Source organism: Salmo trutta, chromosome 14 (assembly GCF_901001165.1).
Source record: "Salmo trutta chromosome 14, fSalTru1.1, whole genome shotgun sequence".
Classification (NCBI taxonomy): domain Eukaryota; kingdom Metazoa; phylum Chordata; class Actinopteri; order Salmoniformes; family Salmonidae; genus Salmo; species Salmo trutta.
This window is the reverse complement of record NC_042970.1, coordinates 80389964-80414301: the sequence shown is the minus strand read 5'-3', so window position 1 is coordinate 80414301 and position 24338 is coordinate 80389964. Positions and strand designations below refer to the sequence as shown.

The window sequence follows — 24338 nt, the reverse complement described above, 5'->3', positions numbered from 1 at the left end:
CTTTCTTTGTGCATTGTAACAATTCCTTTATTTCTAAACTCCAGAGCAGGGCTCTCCAACCCTGCTCCTGGAAACCTACCGTCCTGTAGGTTTATACTCCAACCCTGTTCCTGGAGAGATACAGTCCTGTAGGTTTATACTCCAACCCTGTTCCTGGAGAGATACAGGACTGTAGGTTTATACTCCAACCCTGTTCCTGGAGAGATACAGGACTGTAGGTTTTCGCTCCAACCCTGTTCCTGGAGAGCTACAGTCCTGTAGGTTTTCGCTCCAACCCTAATCTAGCGAACTTAATCTAGCTGGTTGAGTCACTAAATCATGTTGGTTACAACTGATGTTGGAGCTAAAACCTGCAGGAGGGTAGGTCTCCAGGAACAAGTTTGGAGAGCTCTGTTCTAGAGCCTTCCACCTCAAAGGAGGATGCATATGCAAATAAAAGATGACTGGTCATTGATCAGAATAATTAGATCAGATTGTGATGTCATGCTTTTTTCCCCCTTCATTTATTTTAGTAAATATTTTAACACTTATTTTTCTTAACTGCATTGTTGGTTAAGGGCTTGTAAGCATTTCACTGTAAGATCTACTCCTGTTGTATTCGGCGCATGTGACAAATAAAATGTGATTTGCTGTAGGCCAAAAACTCCATCCCACCTGAACAGGCTGACATTTCCATCACCTTTTCACTAAAAGGGCATTATCATAATTTCAGTGTCATTTCAACCTCAGTGTGGAAATATAAGTTTGTAAGATGGGTGAAGACCATTATAGGAAAAATGTCTCTTCTGAAACTATCATTAGACATTAGTGGTAAGCAAATGTGTGCTTACACAATTTTACTATCGGACTATTTTTTTCAGCTTAGTAGGTAAATAATGTTAACCTTTTTGGGTTTCCACTTCATGTCAGATATTACGGACTATTGAACAACTACAAAGAGGCTCAACCTCATAATGGGTACAGCATTTTGTATTTTCTTATCACCGGACAATTAATTGACAGATTTACAGATCAACTTTATAGCGGGGTAGAGCCATACAATACATGCCCATTTGTTTTGTTATTCATTTTTCATTCGCACACACTCCCTTTAAAACAGTCTCTCTCACACATACACACACTCCCTTTAAAACAGTCTCTCTCACACATACACACACTCCCTTTAAAACAGTCTCTCTCACACACACACTTGACTCCCCCATTCATTGTCCATACCTCTCTAAAAATGTTTTAAATTAATTATCCACATACCAACACATTAAAAACAAGAAAAGAAAACATTGACAGAGTCCTGAATCATCATGTTACATACAAGTCAGAGGGGTACATCTGAAATGGCACCCTATTCCCTGTACAGGACACTGGTTTTATTTATTGATGAGATAGTGGGCTGGATTTAAACCCATAGTGATGTAAAGGAGGTCATGCTTAAAGAGCACCACCTTCCTCCTAGCGAGGCGCGAACCCAAGACCTCTGCCTCAAACCCGCGTGACCGGTCACGCCACAGAACAGCCAGTTATTCCATGGCGCAAGTGGGAACACTTCAGGCTGAGCAGCTACATCCACTCTGGCATGTATGTGTGCTAGGGTCAGCGGCTGTAACGGCAGGTCTGGGGCCAGCGGCTGTAACGGCAGGTCTGGGGCCAGCGGCTGTAACGGCAGGTCTGGGGTCAGCTGCCTTTTGACCAGGGTCCATAGGGAATAGTGTGCCATTTGGTAGATCAGACTAGAAGGCACTACTAAATATACAGTACACACACAACTACATAGACCTTTCTCTCTTCTTCACAAGTCTCTCAATGTTTTCTTTCTTCACAGTCACACTTTGGATTCTTTTCTCCATCTTCCTTTCCTCTCCTCCTTTCTTTCTGCCTGGAAGTGTGATCAGATTTAACACCAGATATTCCACTCCAGACATTATTATGGGCCCTCCTCCCCTCAGCAGCCTCCACTGACAGGGGGAGAGGGTGATTTGTGTGTTCTCCTTAGCTGGTGAAGGAGAGGAGGCGTCTTGGTTAAAGTCAGGTTCTGCAGTTTGATCTGGTCTGATCCGGTTTGGGTGAGGTGGAAACTCATTCCATGGAGGGCCTAGTGTCTGCTGGTTTTTCCTTTCAGTTAAGACTTAGACAACCAGGTGAGGGGAGTTCCTTATTAATTAATCAAGTACAAGGGAGTGAAAACCCGCAGCCACTCGGCCGTCGGTGGAATGAGTTTGGCCCGTTGTGGAATGGGGGGTAAAGCAGGTCTAGGACGGGCTAGCAGGCAATGCTTCACTAAAGGATGTGTATACAGTATAAGTAGTAGGACTAGACTGGTTTGGGCTGGCTAGGTTCAGTCTGACCCTGTTTGGGTCGTGTTTGAACCATTTTGAGCTGGTTAGGACAGGGGTTCCCAAACTTTTTTGTTCCGCGACCCCATTTTGTTATTTTAAAAAAAGGTGATGAAATCAACAGCCAATGTTTGGTTCTTAAACTGGGACTATGACCGTCTATTACAAATCAGTCGACAGTACATTTGACAGTGTTTCAATATGAAGGATTGTTTGAAGTGACAAATGCATCAGAAAGGTATTGGGAAGTCCAGAAGATCATTTAGTTTGATCTTCTGTGTAGAAAATAACACCATTGATTTATTGTTCCTCCAGTCTGATTTTAGTGTCTGGTCTTGTCCACTCTGTTCTGAGGCTTCTGGGTATTGTAGAGGGAAACCGTAGATTAAACCGTTCAAAAGATAGGAAGGAAGAAAACCAAAACTGTTCTCATTATTACAACGGCATCTAGCAGCTACCGGAGGTTACTGACATAACCCCAGTTCTATGAACCAAACGCAATTTAAAAAAAAAAGTTATTTCAGAGTTTCTCTAGTTTGGGAAACGCTGGGTTTGGATCCGTTTTGGGACAGCTGGGTCTGGTTTGAACTAGTTTGATCTGGTTACTGTGCTGCTTGGGCCGTGTCCCCGGCCCGCTCTCCCTCTGCCTGGCGTTTCATCGCCTCAAACACCGCAATCTCCTTGGCCTCCTTCTTCTGGTTCCTTGCCTCAAACTGCAGCCTGGAGAGAGAATCAAACCAACTTCATTTATATAGTGCATTTTGTACAAGGTAACAATACAATAACATCAAATAAGGAGGGAGAGAGGCAGGGAGGAGGTGGAGAGAGGCGGGGAGGAAGTTGGGAGAGAGGGATGGAAAAATAACCAAATGAGTGAGAAAAAGATGAGGGACAAGGGGAGACAGAAGGTAGACAGTGATAGATGGGTGAGAGACACATCAAGGCTACTGTGTGAGAGAAGCCCTTACCGGTTCTTGATGATTCTCTGTACGATGTCATCGGTGGTCAAACCGTTACCACTGTCTACTGTACGGAAGATACCTCTCTTCTTAGGCTCCTGGGACACACACACACACACACACACACACACACACACACACACACACACACACACACACAATAACATGCAATCACACAAAAAGACAGATAATCACACACGAATACTGCAAAATAGACAAACACACACAGACACACACACAGTCAGTACTCACAGCATAAGGGTCTGCAGTGTCCCTGTCAGGAAACACCTCTGTCTTCCCATGACACACCAGGTCCACCTACAACAAGTGACATCATAATAGGATCAATAATATAACCTACATGATTGATCATACATATCTATGGTATAACAGGAAGTGACATGGTCAATTAAAATATGACCAATAAAGGGCCTCCTGAGAGGCGCAGTTGTCTAAGGCAGTGCATGGCAGTGCTAGCTGTGCCACCAGAGACTCTGGGTTCGAGCCCAGGCTCTGTCGCAGCCGGCCGCAACCGGGAGGCCCATGGGGCGACGCACAATTGGCCCACCGTCGTCTGGGTTAGGGAGGGTTTGGCCGGCAGGGATGTCCTTGTCTCATCGCGCACTAGCGACTCCTGTGGCGGGCCGGGCGCAGTGCACGCTGACCAGGTCGCCAGGTGTAAGGTGTTTCCTCCGACACATTGGTGCTTCTGGGTTAAGTGGGAATTGTGTCAAGAAGCAGTGCGGTTGGGTTGTGTTTCGGAGGACGCGTGACTCTCGACCTTCACCTCTCCCGAGTCCGCACGGGAGTTGCAGCGATGAGACAAGACCGTAACTACTACCAATTGGATACCACGAAATTGGGGAGAAAAAAAGGAGAGCGCGAGAGAGGGAGAGAGCACGAGAGGGGGAGAGAGCGCGAGAGAGGGGGAGAGAGCGCGAGAGGGGGAGAGAGGAACATCTGTAGTATGTCTGCTATACAGTAACAGCTTGACATTACTACAGCACCCCAGTCTGGAACAATGTCCCATACACACAGGAGAAAGGTCTGTTTACACACACACACACACACACACACACACACACACACACACCAGGTCATTATACATGTTTCTCCCTAAGAGAGGCTATGCATGTTAGGAAAGACGTCTCTTCTCCCAGTCAAACAATACCACTGTCTTTGTCTTCGTGTGTGTGTGTCTCACCTTGAAGTGGTCCAGCAGATCTTTACCCACAGCATAGGGAGCCCCAATCACCACCTCTGATACATACTGGGAGGGAGGGAGGAGGGAGGGAGGAGGGAGGGAGGGAGGGAGGGAGGGAGGAAATAATTAATTTAACAACAAAAAAATAAGAGTGAGTTGTGAGTGTTGCGTAATGGTTGTGTAATGGTTGTATTTAGGTCAACAGACATTGAGTAATAGCTCTGTCACAGGACAGGGAGACAGTTTCAGGCTTTGTGTTAACGCTGAATGGTTATGGAATTGCGTAATCCGGTGCGCGTGCGTGTGTGTGTGTGTGTGTGTATAGATACCCTTTGTGTGGTTTGAGTAATCGAGTGCCGTTTAGGATTCGGATAATGACTTCATAAAACACATTCTCAAGACAAGTCAACACACATTAAAAGATGCAAGATACACAAAGAAATGGTTTGATGTGAACACACACCAGGAGGACAGAGGATCATTGTTCTGTAGCTGGTCTGATAAGAGCTGAATGGAGGAGAGAGCCTACCGTCCTTCAGTGTGTGTGTGTGTGTGTGTGTGTGTGTGTGTGTGTGTGTGTGTGTGTGTGTGTGTGTGTAAGGAGAACATTTATCTCTCGGCAGAGCAGACAGCTTTAACTGTCTGTGACTATTGGGCCCAAGGGGTTACAAAGAACAGTTGTTGGTGTGTGTCTGTGTTGGTGTGTGTGTGTGTGTGTCGGTGCGCGTGTGTTGGTGTGTGTGTGTGCGTGCGTTGGTGTGTATGTGTGCGTGTGTCTGTGTCGGGGAGTGTGTGTCCGGGAGTGTCGGTGGGCGCCTGTGTGTTGGTGTGTCTGTGTGTGTTGGTGTGTGTGTTTAATGTGTGTATGTTCTCACCCTGCAGGCCAGGACACTCAGAGTTCTCTCGTGGATGTTCATGATTGGGTAGTTCTTCCCTTTGTAGCGATTCACTTCCTGGTTGACAGAAAAACACAACCAATGACAGGATATTTACTAGCTTCGACCAATGGTCAGGATATTTTACTAGCTCTCGACCAATGGCATGAGGCTTTATTGCAATGTGAAACATGGGTATTTGTCTAATTAATTGGCTGATCCCTCCTGATGTCCTAGTTGGAACAATGTGAGCCCAGTTGACTACTTCGAAATGGTGAAAGTCCTCAATGCCCATGATTTTGGCCACTACTGTTGTCTATCTAAGTCTATGGGAGGTTACAAAGAGAAGTAGTTTAATGTTGTCTCTAGACACTGATCTTAGGTCAGTTTTGTCATCCCCACTAATGGTGAAGGTTTATGATTTGGCCCTATTAAAATGTATTTTTTAAATCTGTTTTTGGTTCCAACCACTGACTTTTTTTCCCCCATGAAGATCGAGTTGAGAAAAGTCTCCTCCTGCTAGGATTGATCCTTCAGCATTCCGTCACAACTGACCTTGGAACAGCGTCTAAAAGGAATAGGACGACCCACACAGTCGAGGACCAATGACAGAGTATTTATACTGGCTCTCGACCAATGGCAGCGTGTTTCATTGGAATGTGAAACAGATTTGGGGAACACGAGCAGCGAGGCCCTCTGAAGCTTTATTAGACATGTACATCAATCCTTCATATAATGTGATCAACTAGATCCACATGTTTCTCTTTAACAGTGTGTGTGTTTGTGCGTACCACAGGCCTGTGTGTGTGTGAGAGGGCCAGTGAAACACAGTCTGCCCCCCCCCCATCATGTCTACAGGGTTATAAAACCACATTCTCAGAGAATCTGATGGGGTCAGCGTATCAAATCAAAGTTTATTTGTCATGTGCGCCAGTTACAACAGGTAGTACAGTGAAATGTTTACTTACAGGCCCCTAACCAACAGTGCAACTTTGAAGTAAAAATAGGTATTAGGTGAACAATAGATAGGTAAGGAAATAAAAAACAAAAAACAACAGTAAAAAGACAGTGAATAATAACAGTAGCGAGGCTATAACAGTAGCGAGGCTATATACAGTAGCGAGGCTATAACAGTAGCGAGGCTATAACAGTAGCGAGGCTATATACAGTAGCGAGGCTATATACAGTAGCGAGGCTATATACAGTAGCGAGGCTATAACAGTAGCGAGGCTATAACAGTAGCGAGGCTATATACAGTAGCGAGGCTATAACAGTAGCGAGGCTATATACAGTAGCGAGGCTATAACAGTAGCGAGGCTATAACAGTAGCGAGGCTATATACAGTAGCGAGGCTATATACAGTAGCGAGGCTATATACAGTAGCGAGGCTATATACAGTAGCGAGGCTATATACAGTAGCGAGGCTATATACAGTAGCGAGGCTATATACAGTAGCGAGGCTATATACAGTAGCGAGGCTATATACAGTAGCGAGGGTATATACAGTAGCGAGGCTATATACAGTAGCGAGGCTATATACAGTAGCGAGGCTATATACAGTAGCGAGGCTATAACAGTAGCGAGGCTATATACAGTAGCGAGGCTATATACAGTAGCGAGGCTATATACAGTAGCGAGGCTATATACAGTAGCGAGGCTATAACAGTAGCGAGGCTATATACAGTAGCGAGGCTATATACAGTAGCGAGGCTATATACAGTAGCGAGGCTATATACAGTAGCGAGGCTATATACAGTAGCGAGGCTATATACAGTAGCGAAGCTATATACAGTAGCGAGGCTATATACAGTAGCGAGGCTATATACAGTAGCGAGGCTATAACAGTAGCGAGTCTATATACAGTAGCGAGGCTATATACAGTAGCGAGGCTATAACAGTAGCGAGGCTATATACAGTAGCGAGGCTATAACAGTAGCGAGGCTATAACAGTAGCGAGGCTATAACAGTAGCGAGGCTATATACAGTAGCGAGGCTATAACAGTAGCGAGGCTATAACAGTAGCGAGGCTATAACAGTAGCGAGGCTATAACAGTAGCGAGGCTATATACAGTAGCGAGGCTATAACAGTAGCGAGGCTATAACAGTAGCGAGGCTATAACAGTAGCGAGGCTATATACAGTAGCGAGGCTATAACAGTAGCGAGGCTATAACAGTAGCGAGGCTATATACAGTAGCGAGGCTATAACAGTAGCGAGGCTATAACAGTAGCGAGGCTATAACAGTAGCGAGGCTATAACAGTAGCGAGGCTATATACAGGCACTGGTTAGTCGGGCTAATTGAGGTAATATGTACATGAATGTATAGTTAAAGTGACAATGCATATATGATAAACAGAGTAGCAGCAGTGTAAGAGGGGTTAGGGGGACGGGGGGACAGGGACGGGGGCACAATGCAGATAGTCCGGGTAGTCTTAATACTTGGGGATAAAAACTGCCTTTTGGTCCTAGACTTGGCACTCCGGTACCGCTTGCCATGCGGTAGAGGAGAGAACAGTCTATGACTGGGGTGGCTGGGATCTTTGACAATTTTTAGGGCCTTCCTCTGACACCGCCTGGTATAGAGGTCCTGGATGGCAGGCAGCTTTGCCCCAGTGATGTACTGGGCCGTACGCACTACCCTCCATAGAGCCTTGCAGTCAGATGCCGAGCAATTGCCATACCAGGCAGTGATGCAACCAGTCAGGATGCTCATGATGTTGCAGCTGTAGAATCTTTTGAGGATCTCAGGACCCATGCCAAATCTTTTTAGTTTTCTGAGGGGGAATAGGCTTTGTCGTGCCCTCTTCATGTCTTGGTGTGTTTGGACCATTGTAGTTTGTTGTTGATGTGGACACCAAGGAACTTGAAGCTCTCAACCTGCTCCACTACAGCCTCGTTGATGAGAATGGGGATGTGCTCAGTCCTCCTTTTCATCTCCTTTGTCTTGATCACGTTGAGGGATTGTTATTCTGGCACCACCCGGTCAGGTCTCTGACCTCCTCCCTATAGGCCGTCTTGTCGTTGTCTGTGATCAGGCCTACCACTGTTGTGTCGTCTGCAAACTTAATGATGGTGTTGGAGTCGTACCTGGCCACGCAGTTGTGGGTGAACAGGGAGTATAGGAGGGGACTGAGCACGCACCCCTGAGGGGCTCCAGTGTTGAGGATCAGCTTGGCAGATGTGTTGCTACCTACCCTCACCACCTGGGGGCGGCCCGTCAGGAAGTCCAGGATCCAGTTGCAGAGGGAGGTGATTAGTCCCAGGGTCCTTAGCTTTGTGATGAGCTTCGTGGGCACTATGGTGTTGAACGCTGAGCTGTAGTCAATGAACAGCATTCTCACATAGGTGTTCCTTTTGTCCAGGTGGGAAAGGGCAGTGTGGAGTGCAATAGAGATTGCATCATCTGTGGATCTGTTTGAGCGGTATGCAAATTAGAGTGGGTCTAGGGTTTCTGGGATTATGGTGTTAATGTGAGCCATTACCAGCCTTTCAAAGCACTTCATGGCTACGGACGTGAGTGCTATGGGTCTGTCGTCATTTAGGCAGGTTGCCTTCGTGTTCTTGGGCACAGGGACTATGGTGGTCTGCTTGAAACATGTTGGTATTACAGACTCAATCAGGGACATGTTGAAAATGTCTTTGAAGACACCTGCCAGTTGGTCAGCACATGCCCGGAGCACACGTCCTGGTAATCCATCTGGCCCCGCAGCCTTGTGAATGTTGACCTGTTTAAAGGTCTTACTCACGTCGGCTACGGAGAGCGTGATCACACAGTCATCCGGAACAGCTGATGCTCTCATGCATGCCTCAGTGTTGCTTGCCTCGAAGCGAGCATAGAAGTGATTTAGCTCGTCTGGTAGGCTCGTGTCACTGGGCAGCTCGCGGCTGTGCTTCCCTTTGTAGTCTGTAATAGTTTGCGAGCCCTGCCACATAAGACGAGCGTCGGAGCCGGTGATTCAATCTTAGCCCTGTATTGGCGCTTGGCCTGTTTGATGGTTCGTCGGAGGGCATAGCAGGATTTCTTATAAGCTTCCGGGTTAGAGTCCCGCACCTTGAAAGCAGCAGCTCTACCCTTTAGCTCAGTGCAAATCAACACAAATGTTGCCTGTGCAAATGTTTCCTGAATCTGATGGGGTCAGCGTTTTCTGAACATGTGTGTGTGTTTAAGTGTGTGTACATACCTGGTCAAAGTGCAGTCCCACAATGACGTAAGGCCTCTCAGCCTGTTTGTAGACCGTCTCCAGGAAGTCAACATGACCAATGTCTGATGGGGAGGAGTGGTCAAGGTAATCACAAACACACACAGAGACAACCACCCTTTGTCTCTGTCTCTCACAGACACACAACCACTATTTGTCTCGGTCTCTCTCACAGACACACGACCACCATTTGTCTCGGTCTCTCTCACAGACACACGGCCACCATTTGTCTCGGTCTCTCTCACAGACACACAACCACCATTTGTCTCGGTCTCTCTCACAGACACACGACCACCATTTGTCTCGGTCTCTCTCACAGACACACAACCACCCTGTCTCGGTCTCTCTCAGACACACAACCACCCTGTCTCAGTCTCTCTCACAGACACACAACCACCCTGTCTCAGTCTCTCTCACAGACACACAACCACCCTGTCTCAGTCTCTCTCACAGACACACAACCACCCTGTCTCAGTCTCTCTCACAGACACACAACCACCCTGTCTCGGTCTCTCTCACAGACACACAACCACCCTGTCTCGGTCTCTCTCACAGACACACAACCACCCTGTCTCGGTCACTCTCACAGACACACAACCACCCTGTCTCGGTCTCTCTCAGACACACAACCACCCTGTCTCGGTCACTCTCACAGACACACAACCACCCTGTCTCGGTCTCTCTCTCAGACACACGACCACCCTGTCTCGGTCTCTCTCTCAGACAGACAACCACCCTGTCTCGGTCTCTCTCACAGACACACGACCACCCTGTCTCGGTCTCTCTCTCAGACACACAACCACCCTGTCTCGGTCTCTCTCTCAGACACACAACCACCCTGTCTCGGTCTCTCTCAGACAGACAACCACCCTGTCTCGGTCTCTCTCACAGACACACAACCACCCTTTGTCTCGGTCTCTCTCACAGACACACAACCACCCTGTCTCAGTCTCTCTCACAGACACACAACCACCCTGTCTCGGTCTCTCTCACAGACACACAACCACCCTGTCTCGGTCTCTCTCAGACACACAACCACCCTGTCTCGGTCACTCTCACAGACACACAACCACCCTGTCTCGGTCTCTCTCACAGACACACGACCACCCTGTCTCGGTCTCTCTCAGACACACAACCACCCTGTCTCGGTCTCTCTCTCAGACACACAACCACCCTGTCTCGGTCTCTCTCTCAGACACACAACCACCCTGTCTCGGTCTCTCTCAGACAGACAACCACCCTGTCTCGGTCTCTCTCAGACAGACAACCACCCTTTGTCTCGGTCTCTCTCACAGACACACAACCACCCTGTCTCAGTCTCTCTCACAGACACACAACCACCCTGTCTCGGTCTCTCTCACAGACACACAACCACCCTGTCTCGGTCTCTCTCAGACACACAACCACCCTGTCTCGGTCACTCTCACAGACACACAACCACCCTGTCTCGGTCTCTCTCACAGACACACGACCACCCTGTCTCGGTCTCTCTCAGACACACAACCACCCTGTCTCGGTCTCTCTCTCAGACACAGCGGTACATAAGGATACGGAAGAGGTCGAAGGCCCCGGCTACGTAGATGATGGTGTCCCCAGGTTGGGCCTCCTGTCCTGAGGCAAACTGGATGATCTTCTGGGAAGTCTGGAGGAACTGGGACACTCCTGTCCATGGACTGTGGCCCTTAGGACCCTGGGGAGACAAAACACTATTATAGTCATAACCCCTAATCCAAACCTAACCTAACACAAACCTAATATAAACCTATCCCAACTCCTGTCCATGGACTGTGGCCCTTAGGACCCTGGGGAGAACATGGAGGGGAGGAGAGAGAGGGGAAGGGCCCGTTCTAAACCCTAGCCTCAGAAACCCAGCCATCTCATAGTAGTTGGAAAGCCTGAGGAAGTAACTCCTCAGAAAGCAGGCTCATGTGGGTGTTCCACAGAGACGTTTTGTTAAACACAAAATAAACTTAACTCTCTGATCATTACATCTGAATACACTATGGTACTATTTTCACTGAGATGTACAGCACACCATGGTCGTACTGAGCAGTGGTATTGCGCCCCCTTGTGTTCAGAATAATCTACAACAACAGAATGTTGTCATCTCCACTTCCTCTTCAGAATATATTTGAATAGTAATATTTACCTTCCCAAAGTTGTCTGTGTGCTGTTGGTAGTCTGAGTTGTCCTGTAAACCGACAGAGGAAGAGAGAGGTTTGCTTGAGGTCAGTCCTGTGTGATTTCTGTGATTACAACAGTGTAAGCCACAGGAGGTTGGTGGCACCTTATTTAGGGAGGATGGGCTGCAGCAGAATCAATGGAATGTGTTTAATACCATTCCCTCCGTTCCAACCTTTATTATGAGCCGTCCTCCCCTCAGCAGCCTCCCCTGCTGTAAGCACACACACTACGGTACTGTAGGAACAGTGTGCTCTCTGTGTGTGCTACTCACAATGTTACTGTGGTGGGTTTTAGTCATGAGCAGCATGCGGCCCACCAGGTCTGTGGTGGAGACCCCCTGGGTGCGTCTACACTCCCGGTACCGGCCCTCTCTCTTCACCTCCGCATACGTGTCCTTACCGTCCACCGTCAGAGTGATGTCATCTAAGGTACACAAGGACAACGTTGTAGTTAGTTTTCTGACATCAGCCCAACATGATGGTATCCCACCTCTCCCACTGTAGCCTGGGATGTACATTCAACTGTCTAAATAAACACAGAAATATGGGAGGAGGATGAGTCCCTGTTCTCCTTTAAAAAAGTAACAAATCGGTCTCAGTCACCCACTCCCCCTACCACCCGCTCCCCCTACTGCCCACTCCCCCTACCTCCCCTTACCACCCGCTCCCCCACCACCCGCTCCCCTTACCTCCCCTTACCACCCGCTCCCCCACCACCCGCTCCCCTTACCTCCCCCACCTCCCGCTCCCCCTACCTCCCGCTCCCCCTACCCTCCCACTCCCCCCCGCTCCCCCTACCCCCCGCTCCCCCTACCCCCGCTCCCCCTACCTCCCGCTCCCCCTACCTCCCACTCCCCTTACCTCCGTGGACGCAGAAGTCACTGTTGTATTTGTCCAGTGTGTCCAGTGTGGTGACATAGGGAGCACCCTCTACGATCTCATCCACCCACTTGATAGCCTGCACCATCTTATACCTACAACACCATACCAAAACTTTATTGTCCATTTACATACCATACCAAAACTTTATTGTCCATTTACATACCACACAAAAACTTTATTGCCCATTTACATACCATACCAAAACTTTATTGTCCATTTACATGAAAATGAAATGCAGTGATTTTCTTACCTCTCTGCCTGGGTGAAGACAGGAGGACCCTTGTGCTTCGAGATCTCTTCTGGAGGGAGGGAGAGAGAGAAGGGAAGTGACTGTATATTACTGTACTGTTGTCGAGAGGGGAACAGAGAGACAAGAAACAGAGCAGAGAATGAGATACTTATGATTAACGCGTGTGTCCGTGTGTGTGTGTCCGTGTGTGTGTCCGTCCGTGTGTGTCCGTGTGTGTGTGTGTCCGTCCGTGTGTCTCCGTGTGTGCCCGTGTGTGTGTGTCCGTCCGTGTGTGCCCGTGTGTGTCTCCGTGTGTGCCCGTGTGTCCGTCCGTGTGTGTGTGTCCGTCCGTGTGTGTGTGTCCGTCCGTGTGTCTCCGTGTGTGCCCGTGTGTGTGTGTCCGTCCGTGTGTCTCTGTGTCCGTGTGTGTGTCCGTCTGTGTGTCTCCGTGTGTGCCCGTGTGTGTGTGTCCGTCCGTGTGTCTCCATGTGTGCCCGTGTGTGTGTGTCCGTCCGTGTGTCTCTGTGTCCGTGTGTGTGTCCGTCCGTGTGTCTCCGTGTGTGTGTGTGTCCGTGTGTGTGTGTACCATCTGTATGTACTCCAACGATGAGGTAATCTCCCATGGCCTTAGCCTGTCTCAGCTGGTTGGAGTGGCCGTAGTGCACCATGTCATAACTACAGGACAGGGAGAGAGAGCATGATGTCATTACTGTGGGACAGACAGTGTGTATAACAGCTGGTCTCAGGGAGGGGATAGTGACTACAGGACAGGGAGAGAGAGCATGATGTCATTACTGTGGGACAGACAGTGTGTATAACAGCTGGTCTCAGGGAGGGGATAGTGACTACAGGACAGGGAGAGAGAGCATGATGTCATTAACATGGGACAGACAGTGTGTATAACAGCTGGTCTAAGGGAGGGGATAGTGACTACAGGACAGGGAGAGAGAGCATGATGTCATTAACATGGGACAGACAGTGTGTATAACAGCTGGTCTCAGGGAGGGGATAGTGACTACAGGACAGGGAGAGAGAGCATGATGTCATTAACATGGGACAGACAGTGTGTATAACAGCTGGTCTCAGGGAGGGGATAGTGACTACAGGACAGGGAGAGAGAGCATGATGTCATTACTGTGGGACAGACAGTGTGTATAACAGCTGGTCTCAGAGAGGGGGTAGTGTTTTAATGAGTAGCTGTTCTATACTTGATAGTTGGTTTCTGTATCCAGTGGTAGATGTCTGCCTGTCTGTCTGCCTGTCTGTCTGCCTGTCTGCCTGCCTGCCGACACCTCTAATGGAATAGATATGGAGGAAGCTGTCCCCTTCCACACAGCAGACCCATCACCCCACACAACCCTACAGCCTGCTCCGTCCTCCTCCTGTCCTACCGTCACATGATTACCAGCCATGGTAGGATTTACACTAAACCCAACAAGTTACGTTTCTCAAGTTAGGATTCAGCCCGAGGAAAGTACAATGTGTGGATCTCGCAGTATGTGTGTCATCCTCTCTCTGTAATGTGTGTACCACAGGCCTGTGTGTGTGTGTGTGTACCACAGGCCTGTGTGTGTGTGTGTGTACCACAGGCCTGTGTGTGTGTGTGTGTGTGTGTGTGTGTGTGTGTGTGTGTGGTGTGTGTGTGGTGTGTGTGTGTGTGTGTGTGTGTGTGTACCACGGGCCTGTGTGTGTGTGTGTGTACCACAGGCCTGTGTGTGTGTGTGTGTGTGTACCACGGGCCTGTGTGTGTGTGTGTGTGTGTGTGTACCACGGGCCTGTGTGTGTGTGTGTGTGTACCACGGGCCTGTGTGTGTGTGTGTGTCCCACGGGCCTGTGTGTGTGTGTGTGTGTGTGTACCACGGGCCTGTGTGTGTGTGTGTGTGTGTGTGTGTGTGTACCACGGGCCTGTGTGTGTGTACCACGGGCCTGTGTGTGTGTGTGTGTGTGTACCACAGGTGTGTGTGTGTGTGTGTGTGTGTGTGTGTGTGTGTGTGTGTGTGTGTGTACCACGGGCCTGTGTGTGTGTGTACCACGGGCCTGTGTGTGTGTGTGTGTACCACAGGCCTGTGTGTGTGTGTGTGTGTGTGTGTGTGTGTGTGTGTGTGTGTGTGTGTGTGTACCACGGGCCTGTGTGTGTGTGTGTGTACCACAGGCCTGTGTGTGTGTGTGTGTGTGTACCACGGGCCTGTGTGTGTGTGTGTGTGTGTGTGTACCACGGGCCTGTGTGTGTGTGTGTGTGTACCACGGGCCTGTGTGTGTGTGTGTGTCCCACGGGCCTGTGTGTGTGTGTGTGTGTGTGTACCACGGGCCTGTGTGTGTGTGTGTGTGTGTGTGTGTGTGTACCACGGGCCTGTGTGTGTGTGTGTGTGTGTGTACCACGGGCCTGTGTGTGTGTACCACGGGCCTGTGTGTGTGTGTGTGTGTGTGTACCACAGGTGTGTGTGTGTGTGTGTGTGTGTGTGTGTGTGTGTGTGTGTGTGTGTGTGTGTACCACGGGCCTGTGTGTGTGTGTACCACGGGCCTGTGTGTGTGTGTGTGTGTGTGTGTGTGTGTGTGTGTGTGTGTGTGTGTGTGTACCACGGGCCTGTGTGTGTGTGTGTGTGTGTGTGTGTGTGTGTGTGTGTGTGTGTACCACGGGCCTGTGTGTGTGTGTACCACAGGCCTGTGTGTGTAAGTACTGATTCCTCTCTGTAATTAACCCCAGGATTACCATGGGAATTATCCCTGAGGTGTAACCAAGACGACAGACAGTATCCTTAGGCTAAGACCAGGAGACAAGCAGTATCCCTAGGCTAAGACCAGGAGACAGGCAGTATCCCTAGGCTAAGACCAGGAGACAGGCAGTATCCCTAGGCTAAGACCAGGAGACAGACAGTATCCCTAGGCTAAGACCAGGAGACAGACAGTATCCCTAGGCTAAGACCAGGAGACAGGCAGTATCCCTAGGCTAAGACCAGGAGACAGGCAGTATCCCTAGGCTAAGACCAGGAGACAGGCAGTATCCCTAGGCTAAGACCAGGAGACAGGCAGTATCCCTAGGCTAAGACCAGGAGACAGGCAGTATCCCTAGGCTAAGACCAGGAGACAGACAGTATCCATAGGCTAAGACAAGGAGACAGACAGTATCCCTAGGCTAAGACCAGGAGACAGACAGTATCCCTAGGCTAAGACCAGGAGACAGGCAGATCAACTGGAGACTCCCAACAACTCTCCTTTATACTGCCACTATAGTACAGAGAGCCTGCCTCTGATAGGTCAGTATAGTACAGAGAGCCTGCCTCTGATAGGCCAGTATAGTATAGTACAGAGAGCCTGCCTCTGATAGGTCAGTATAGTATAGTACAGAGAGCCTGCCTCTGATAGTATAGTATAGTATAGTACAGAGAGCCTGCCTCTGATAGGCCAGTATAGTAGAGCGAGCCTGCCTCTGATAGGTCTGTCCTGTCCACATAACTGAGTGCACTCTGTAGGCTGTAGGAAATAGGGGGCCATTTGGGACATAGTACGCTGTAAGAAATTACACTGAGTGCTTCTGTTTTATTTTGATGTTCTCTATCACTCATCTCTCGCTCTCTCCCACTTTCTTTCCCTCTCTCCCTCTCTCTGCTCCCCTAAAAGACCCCTCTGCCACCCTCATGCTGTATCTGTCACTGGACGACATGTTCACTATGTTGGTAAGCTATTTATACCTAATCTCTATGTACACAGACAGACGGTTGGTTAGCTATTTATACCCACTATTCTGGACTGCCATGTCAAAACAAGCTATCACAAACTAGCCGTCTGCCTGGGTACTATGAGGGCAGAGTATCTGTGTGTGTGTGAGAGCAGTGTTTATAGCTATGCCTCCACCAGTCACAAGGTGAGAACGGGGAGGTGGGAGTCAGCCGGCTCTCGCCTCAAGTAAACTCAGCAAGACCATGTCAGCATCCCCACTGTACCCTACATGGTGCACTACATTTTACCAGAGCCTTATGGGTCCTGGGCAAAAGTAGTGCACGATAAAGGGAATAGGGTTCCGTTTGGGACACTACCCATATAAGGCTATATAGTATTACAGTAAGTTCACTATAGGGCTCTGATCAAAAGAGGTGCCCCTTGGTCAAAATAAGTGCACAATATAGGCTGCCATTTTGGACACATCCCATGATGAGCACAATGCAGGCTGTAGGTACTAGGTGGTGTGGATGGGCGGGAGTGAGAGACGAGCCCTGTTTGAGTACTCTCAGAATGCATCCTTCCTCCTCCCCCTTCTTCTTCTTTGAAAGAGCCTAATCACTGATCTGGTGTCTGTTAATAGGTGAAAGCTAAGCAGTAGAATCCTTTACTTTCCCCTATCCAGCCGTGTTGAATCAGTGATAGTAAGCCAGGGTGGTATTTCCTATTGATTTAGTGCACACTGTAGCGGTTTGCAACAAAGCAAGCACATTTCTTTATGGGACAAGTTGAGAATGAATGTAGCCCAGGTAAAGTATGAACCAAGCCAGAGCAAGGGCATCAGAGCGTGTTATTGGCCTTGGCTAATGACTTACTCTCCTGACTCCTCTCTAATCCACAGCGAGACAAAGGTTACTGCAGGTCATTCTCCACCTGGCAGACAGCAGCATCGATCACAGAGCTTCTACCTCATCCTTATCAAGGGAGGAAGGAAGAAGGTGCCCCTAGAGTAGACGCTGATCTTGGGTCATTTTGGCATTTCCCCCATTAATGGTTAAGGTTAGGATTGGGGAGGTGATCCTACATGTAGCGAGGGGAAACATCACCCAGGAAGTAGCCTTATCAGGTATTAATGTCTTCTACAAACTTGAATAAAGGCCTATTAGCTACTAATCAAATGTTATTTATCACATGCGCCGAATAAAACAGGTGTTGACTTTACCTAATACCAAGCTACTGCTGAAAGTAAACAACGGTTTTTGTTTGGGAAACAAACACCAATGTGATAAGATCGTCTGCTAAATGACCAAAATGTTAACAAACATGTCGCACACTAGGAGATGTGACGCTATGGTCAGCTGATAAGGGTGGACTTTGTACTTCCTTGCCAACTGGGTTGGGTGGCTAACTATGTCACTCTGCACATTGTCCTCTGACAACAAAACAAGCGTTGCAACATACAGTAGTGCTGCCATACATAGCCTTGGCACCACTGGGCTCCTCATCATGTTTACAGTTAGTAAAACACAGTTGGGTAATAACAGTAAAATACAGTTGGGTAATAACAGTAAAACACAGTTGGGTAATAACAGTAAAACACAGTTGGGTAATAACAGTAAAACACAGTTGGGTAATAACAGTAACATAGTTGGGTAATAACAGAAACACAGTTGGGTAATAACAGTAAAACACAGTTGGGTAATAACAGTAAAATACAGTTGGGTAATAACAGTAACATAGTTGGGTAATAACAGAAACACAGTTGGGTAATAACAGTAAAACACAGTTGGGTAATAACAGTAAAATACAGTTGGGTAATAACAGAAACACAGTTGGGTAATAACAGTAACATACAGTTGGGTAATAACAGTAAAATACAGTTGGGTAATAACAGTAAAACACAGTTGGGTAATAACAGTAAAATACAGTTGGGTAATAACAGTAACATACAGTTGGGTAATAACAGAAACACAGTTGGGTAATAACAGTAAAACACAGTTGGGTAATAACAGTAAAACACAGTTGGGTAATAACAGTAACATACAGTTGGGTAATAACAGTAACATACAGTTGGGTAATAACAGTAAAACACAGTTGGGTAATAACAGTAAAACACAGTTGGGTAATAACAGTAACATACAGTTGGGTAATAACAGTAAAACACAGTTGGGTAATAACAGTAAAACACAGTTGGGTAATAACAGTAACATACAGTTGGGTAATAACAGTAACATACAGTTGGGTAATAACAGTAAAACACAGTTGGGTAATAACAGTAAAACACAGTTGGGTAATAACAGTAAAACACAGTTGGGTAATAACAGTAAAACACAGTTGGGTAATAACAGTAAAACACAGTTGGGTAATAACAGAAACACAGTTGGGTAATAACAGTAACATAGTTAGGTAATAACAGTAAAACACAGTTGGGTAATAACAGAAACACAGTTGGGTAATAACAGAAACACAGTTGGGTAATAACAGTAACATACAGTTGGGTAATAACAGTAAAACACAGTTAGGTAATAACAGTAAAATGCCGTTATTATAATAATAAGAGGTATTAGTTAGGGCTAGTCTGTATACCTTTCTATAGCATGGAATTGATATCAAGTCGCTAAAACAGTGACTTTCAGATCAATCAACAATTAATGAATGACCGTTCTTCTGGCCTAGCAACCGTTGCCAGCCAACTACTGTACAGGCCAGCTGTATATGAGAAAGGCTATAGCCGTACACATAGCTAGAACTGATATTGTCTATGGCCGTAGATAACTAGACTGGCTCCATTGCCGACTCCTCTAGGAATTGTCATGTTAAGCTTGACAATAACAATGCAATTCCTCAGGCAAAAGCACAAACCGATTTGGGACCAGGCTAATTGTTAGCTAGCAGCAAGTCAGCAACTGCACTTCACCAAGCTATTTCCAATATTTTAAAAAATGTTTTTTTTTCTTCCGTAAGATTTATTTAACTAGACAAGTCAGTTAAGAACAAATTCTTATTTACAATGACGGCCTTTTTATTTAATCGTTTTATTTCACAAGGTAGGCTAGTTGAGAACAAGTTCTCATTTACAACTACGACCTGGCCAAGATAAAGCAAAGCAGTGCGACAAAAACAACAACACAGAGTTACACATGGAGTAAAACAAACATACAGTCAATAATACAGTAGAAAAATAAGTCTATATACAATGTGAGCAAATGAGGTGAGATAAGGGAGGTAAGGCAATAAATAGACCATAGTGGCGAAGTAATTACAATACAGCAATTAAACACTGGAGTGATAGATGTGCAGAAGATGAATGTGTAGAGTAGAGATACTGGGGTGCAAAGGAGAACCGGGGAACAGTGGGTTAATTCCCTTGTTCAGAGGCAGAACACAGATGTTCACCTTGTCAGCTCAGGGATTTTCGATCCAACAACCTTACCACTAGGCTACCTGCCGCCCCAATATCCATACATCACAGTGACAGCTAAGGTTACGTAACATCCTACCTAAACCACATATAGAAAACCATGTGCACAGAAACTTAAGTCTAGCTGAGATCATTCCGTTCCTACTGGCTGTTGGTCGACACTGGCAAAGGTAGCAACTGAAACAGTATAGCTAGCTAGTAGGTACTGTAGTTGTCTGACTTTAGGGGTATTTGTGATTGAAATCACAAAATAATCACATTAGTAGCCACTTTTGTTTGGCCAGGCAGCAACACTCAAGTTCATGTTTACAAAGTAGCAAAAATACCTAGTTAGCCAGTTTGTGTGAAGCTGAATGTAACGATGTGCCTTTATATCTAGCTTAGTGGTTATACGGATTTTTTTTTTATTTTAAATGTATGAAATGTAAGTCGCTCTGGATAAGAGCGTCTGCTAAATGATTAAAATGTAAATGTAAAATGTATAATCAACAGTTGATCAACCAAAACGTTACATTGTTGGTAGAGCTACGCTAGCAGTTAGTTAGTTACTAGCCTAGCTTAGCTACTTAAATTACTGAGGTTACTATGCACACAACAGACCACCAAAAATGATATAAACCCTTTTCGCAGCTAGGCAACGTTGTACATGTAGCTAATATAACTAGCTAGCTGGATAGTAGGCGAAGCTACACGACTTACCACCCATCACACCACACCCGGACAGAGCACTTCCTCTTCTCTGGGCTGCAAGCCAAGTCTCCCTGCTTAGCACCGCTCTCTATCCCCTGCTCATTCGATGTGTGGTGACCGTTCTTGATCATGTTGATAAAATAATATTAAAACTCTGAGCTAAAACCACACAAGAATAAAATAATGCCGTCAAAGTAAAGTTAAAAGGACGGGTTGTGCGATCGCATTCCCCGGTTTAACGAAGGAATGAACCCGCCGGTAGGACAACGCCTCCTTTGGCGTGAATATTGCGTCATGGTCGAACCATGACTACTCTTAGGTGGCGGCCATGCTGGTTGCGTAAAAACTCATATCACGTGATTACGGAAATCCGCACAGCGTAGATTTTGGGTGTGTTCGTGAATTCAATCTCGAGTGCCAGGGTGCGCTCAGGGCGTTCAGAAACACAGAGCGTTTCGCGGAGTAGGTTTGATCCGAGCGGTTTGACTACACAACGGCAGTCAAGCGCCCAAGCTAACTGGCTAGCTACTTCCAGACACAAATGAGAGAACCTCACTCTGACCATTTTACTCGCCCTAGCAGAGCTGGTTGGGCTGTTTTCATGTTATCCAGATGGTTGGTGATTGTAACTGTGCTGCTGGCAACAATTGAATTACCCTATTTTTGCCGAAGTATACTGACATCAGCCATTTTCAACTGGTGTTGAACTTCAGTAAATTCATCAGTTCTTCTGCGCTCTGGCACTCAGACGAGAGTGCTCTGAAATCAGAGTAAATAGCCAGAGCGAATTTACGAACGCGCACTATACATCTCCGATAAATCTACGCTATTCGTGTGTAAACAAAGTACCAAAACACTTTCCTGTCAACCAATTTGTTTGAGACACAAAAAAATACAGCATGCAAAGTTTCAACAGATTCAATGGAACTTTAAATTATAGTAACAGTACAAAAACAGTCAAGGGGTGGACAATGTATACTTCACAGTAGCACAAAGGCCTGCAAATGGCGATATTGAGTCGTTTTACTCATATCTAATCAAACGTTTTGGGCCAATACAACAGGTGTAGACTACAGTGAAATGCTTATATCTTCGCTATACACTAATATCCCCATGGACCGGTTCGTAGATAAAACATTCTCCATTCACGCTGCCAAGTTGTAGATTTTCTCCATATAAAGGGGAAGTTTACCTAAAATCCCAAACTTCCTAAGTGATTCCATACATTGAAATTAGTTAGGTGGAATGTGCCTCTCTCTCTCCCTGTTGTTGCAGTCGGCCACATGAAATATTAAATAATCGCAATTGTTTTAGGTGGAAAGTACACATTTCCTGACTTAAAACCGATAGTATTTTTGATTAAAATAGCTAATTTGGCCAGACCATTTAAATAAAAAAAGCAATTTGTCTACAATTCACGGTTTTCTTAATTGCTCTTTGACTGACAATGGAGCCGCGCACAAAGACACGTCACCTGACTTATTTCAGCAGCTCTCCAGTTCTACACTGTAGGGAGAGAGAGGAAGAGAACTCCACCTAACTAGTTTCAATGTATGGAAACACTTGTGAAATGTGGGATTTTAGGTTAACTTCCCCTTTAACTTGATTGAATGGCGAGAAGGCAGAAGAAACCCACAGGGAAACTGTGTACTTTCTTTCTGAAACACCATTTTCCACCACCATGCTAGAGTAGCCAATGCTAGTCTCGGATGCTGTGTATCACGTTCAGTCAATCAGATATTTTATTTTGAAAACTATCAGACTAGAGGGGAAACAAACAGACTGGTGCTGTAGTGGAATAGTGGTGAGGTTTTAATGGGTGTAGGGTTAGTTGGTATAGTGGTGAGGTTTTAATGGGTGTAGGGTTAGTCAGTATAGTGGTAAGGTTTTAATGGGTGTAGGGTTAGTCGGAATAGTGGTGAGGTTTAGGTTTTAATGGGTGTAGGGTTAGTTGGTATAGTGGTGAGGTTTTAATGGGTGTAAGGTTAGTTGGTATAGTGGTGAGGTTTTAATGGGTGTAGGGTTAGTTGGTATAGTGGTGAGGTTTTAATGGGTGTAGGGTTAGCTGGTATAGTGGTGAGGTTTTAATGGGTGTAGGGTTAGTCTGAATAGTGGTGAGGTTTAAATGTGTGTAGGGTTAGTTGGTATAGTGGTGAGGTTTTAATGGGTGTAGGGTTAGTTGGTATAGTGGTGAGGTTTAGGTTTTAATGGGTGTAGGGTTAGTCTGAATAGTGGTGAGGTTTAAATGTGTGTAGGGTTAGTTGGTATAATGGTGAGGTTTTAATGGGTGTAGGGTTAATTGGTATAGTGGTGAGGTTTTAATGGGTGTAGGGTTAGTTGGTATAGTGGTGAGGTTTTAATGGGTGTAGGGTTAGTTGGTATAGTGGTGAGGTTTTAATGGGTGTAGGGTTAGTTGGTATAGTGGTGAGGTTTTAATGGGTGTAGGGTTAGTTGGTATAGTGGTGAGGTTTTAATGGGTGTAGGGTTAGTTGGTATAGTGGTGAGGTTTTAATGGGTGTAGGGTTAGTTGGTATAGTGGTGAGGTTTTAATGGGTGTAGGGTTAGTTGGTATAGTGGTGAGGTTTTAATAGGTGTAGGGTTAGTTGGTATAGTGGTGAAGTTTTAATCGGTGTAGGGTTAGTTGGTATAGTGGTGAGGTTTTAATGGGTGTAGGGTTAGTTGGTATAGTGGTGAGGTTTAATTGGGTTTAGGGTTAGCTGCTAGTGCAATCCCCCCCACCCACCATCTTAAGTCTCTCTTTTTGTATCAATGTGTCAAGGGAGTACAGTAGGTTGTGGTGTATGCACCTCAGTTGCATGCAATCAGCCAATACAATAAAAAAAGAACAGACTGCTGCAACCTGATTGGCTAAACGCAATACATAACATCCAGGACTAGCATTAACTACTCTACGATGGTGGAGGAAAGTTTTGTTTCATAAATAAAGTATGCATATTTTCCAAATGTTTTCCCTCCTTCTCGCCATTAAATCCAGTTAAGGAGGAAATTGGCGCTTTTGCAGCCTGAATGGAGAATGTTTTATGTACGAACTGGTCCACGGGGACACGGCTGCATACATTTCCTGTGGACAGCAAGATTAAACTACTCAATATCGCCATCTGCTGGCCTTTGGGCTGACTTCACAGTAACACTGAAACAAAAGGGCTATACATATTGCAAAGTGGAGACTTGCCACAAGGCTTCACATTGTAAAACTGCAGCATTCTAATGATGGTAGTAATCATGATCAGTCAGTGCTCATCATTGCCTTCCTAGGTGTAGGGAGAAGTTGCTCCTAAACGCTGATCCCGGGTCATTCACGGCCTCCCTGTGAAGTTATTTTATCTGTAGCCTAATAAACTGCATGGTTTCCCAACGAGTCTTAGTGAGAGGACCACACAACATGTCATCGCGTGACTAAGTTTACTTCGATATGAATGCTATTATATCAATATTTGTGCATAAAAGCGTTTCCACTGACATTTCTTGCGTAGTTCATTTTACAGACACAAAAAGATCCCACCTTGTCTAGGTTGGATGGAAACCTGGTTTATGAAAACAAATAACGTTTTTTTAAAAAGTGTTTACATAGTGGCGTAGCCAGTCCACAAGGTAGCGCAGCACCTCTTTTATTTGGGGAGAACACTGATGTCTAGCACCAAGAAAACACAACATTTAACACTGAGATTCCATCCCAAATATACCCTCT

At 46.4% G+C, this 24338-nt stretch overlaps 1 protein-coding gene across 1 annotated transcript; it reads right to left on the bottom strand.

The window, feature by feature from the left end:
- Positions 1 to 953: 953 nt before the first annotated feature.
- LOC115147565 (ethanolamine-phosphate cytidylyltransferase) lies at positions 954 to 20904 on the bottom strand. Its single transcript, XM_029689817.1, has 13 exons — positions 20639 to 20904; positions 13448 to 13536; positions 12883 to 12931; positions 12612 to 12724; positions 12023 to 12174; positions 11717 to 11758; positions 11119 to 11257; positions 9550 to 9632; positions 5369 to 5446; positions 4494 to 4559; positions 3542 to 3607; positions 3299 to 3387; positions 954 to 3050 (listed from the first exon to the last, which is right to left on the bottom strand). The coding sequence occupies exons 1-13, from the start codon at positions 20758 to 20760 to the stop codon at positions 2933 to 2935; spliced, it is 1206 nt and encodes a 401-aa protein (XP_029545677.1). The 5' UTR covers positions 20761 to 20904; the 3' UTR covers positions 954 to 2932.
- Between the last annotated feature and the right edge of the window lie 3434 nt (positions 20905 to 24338).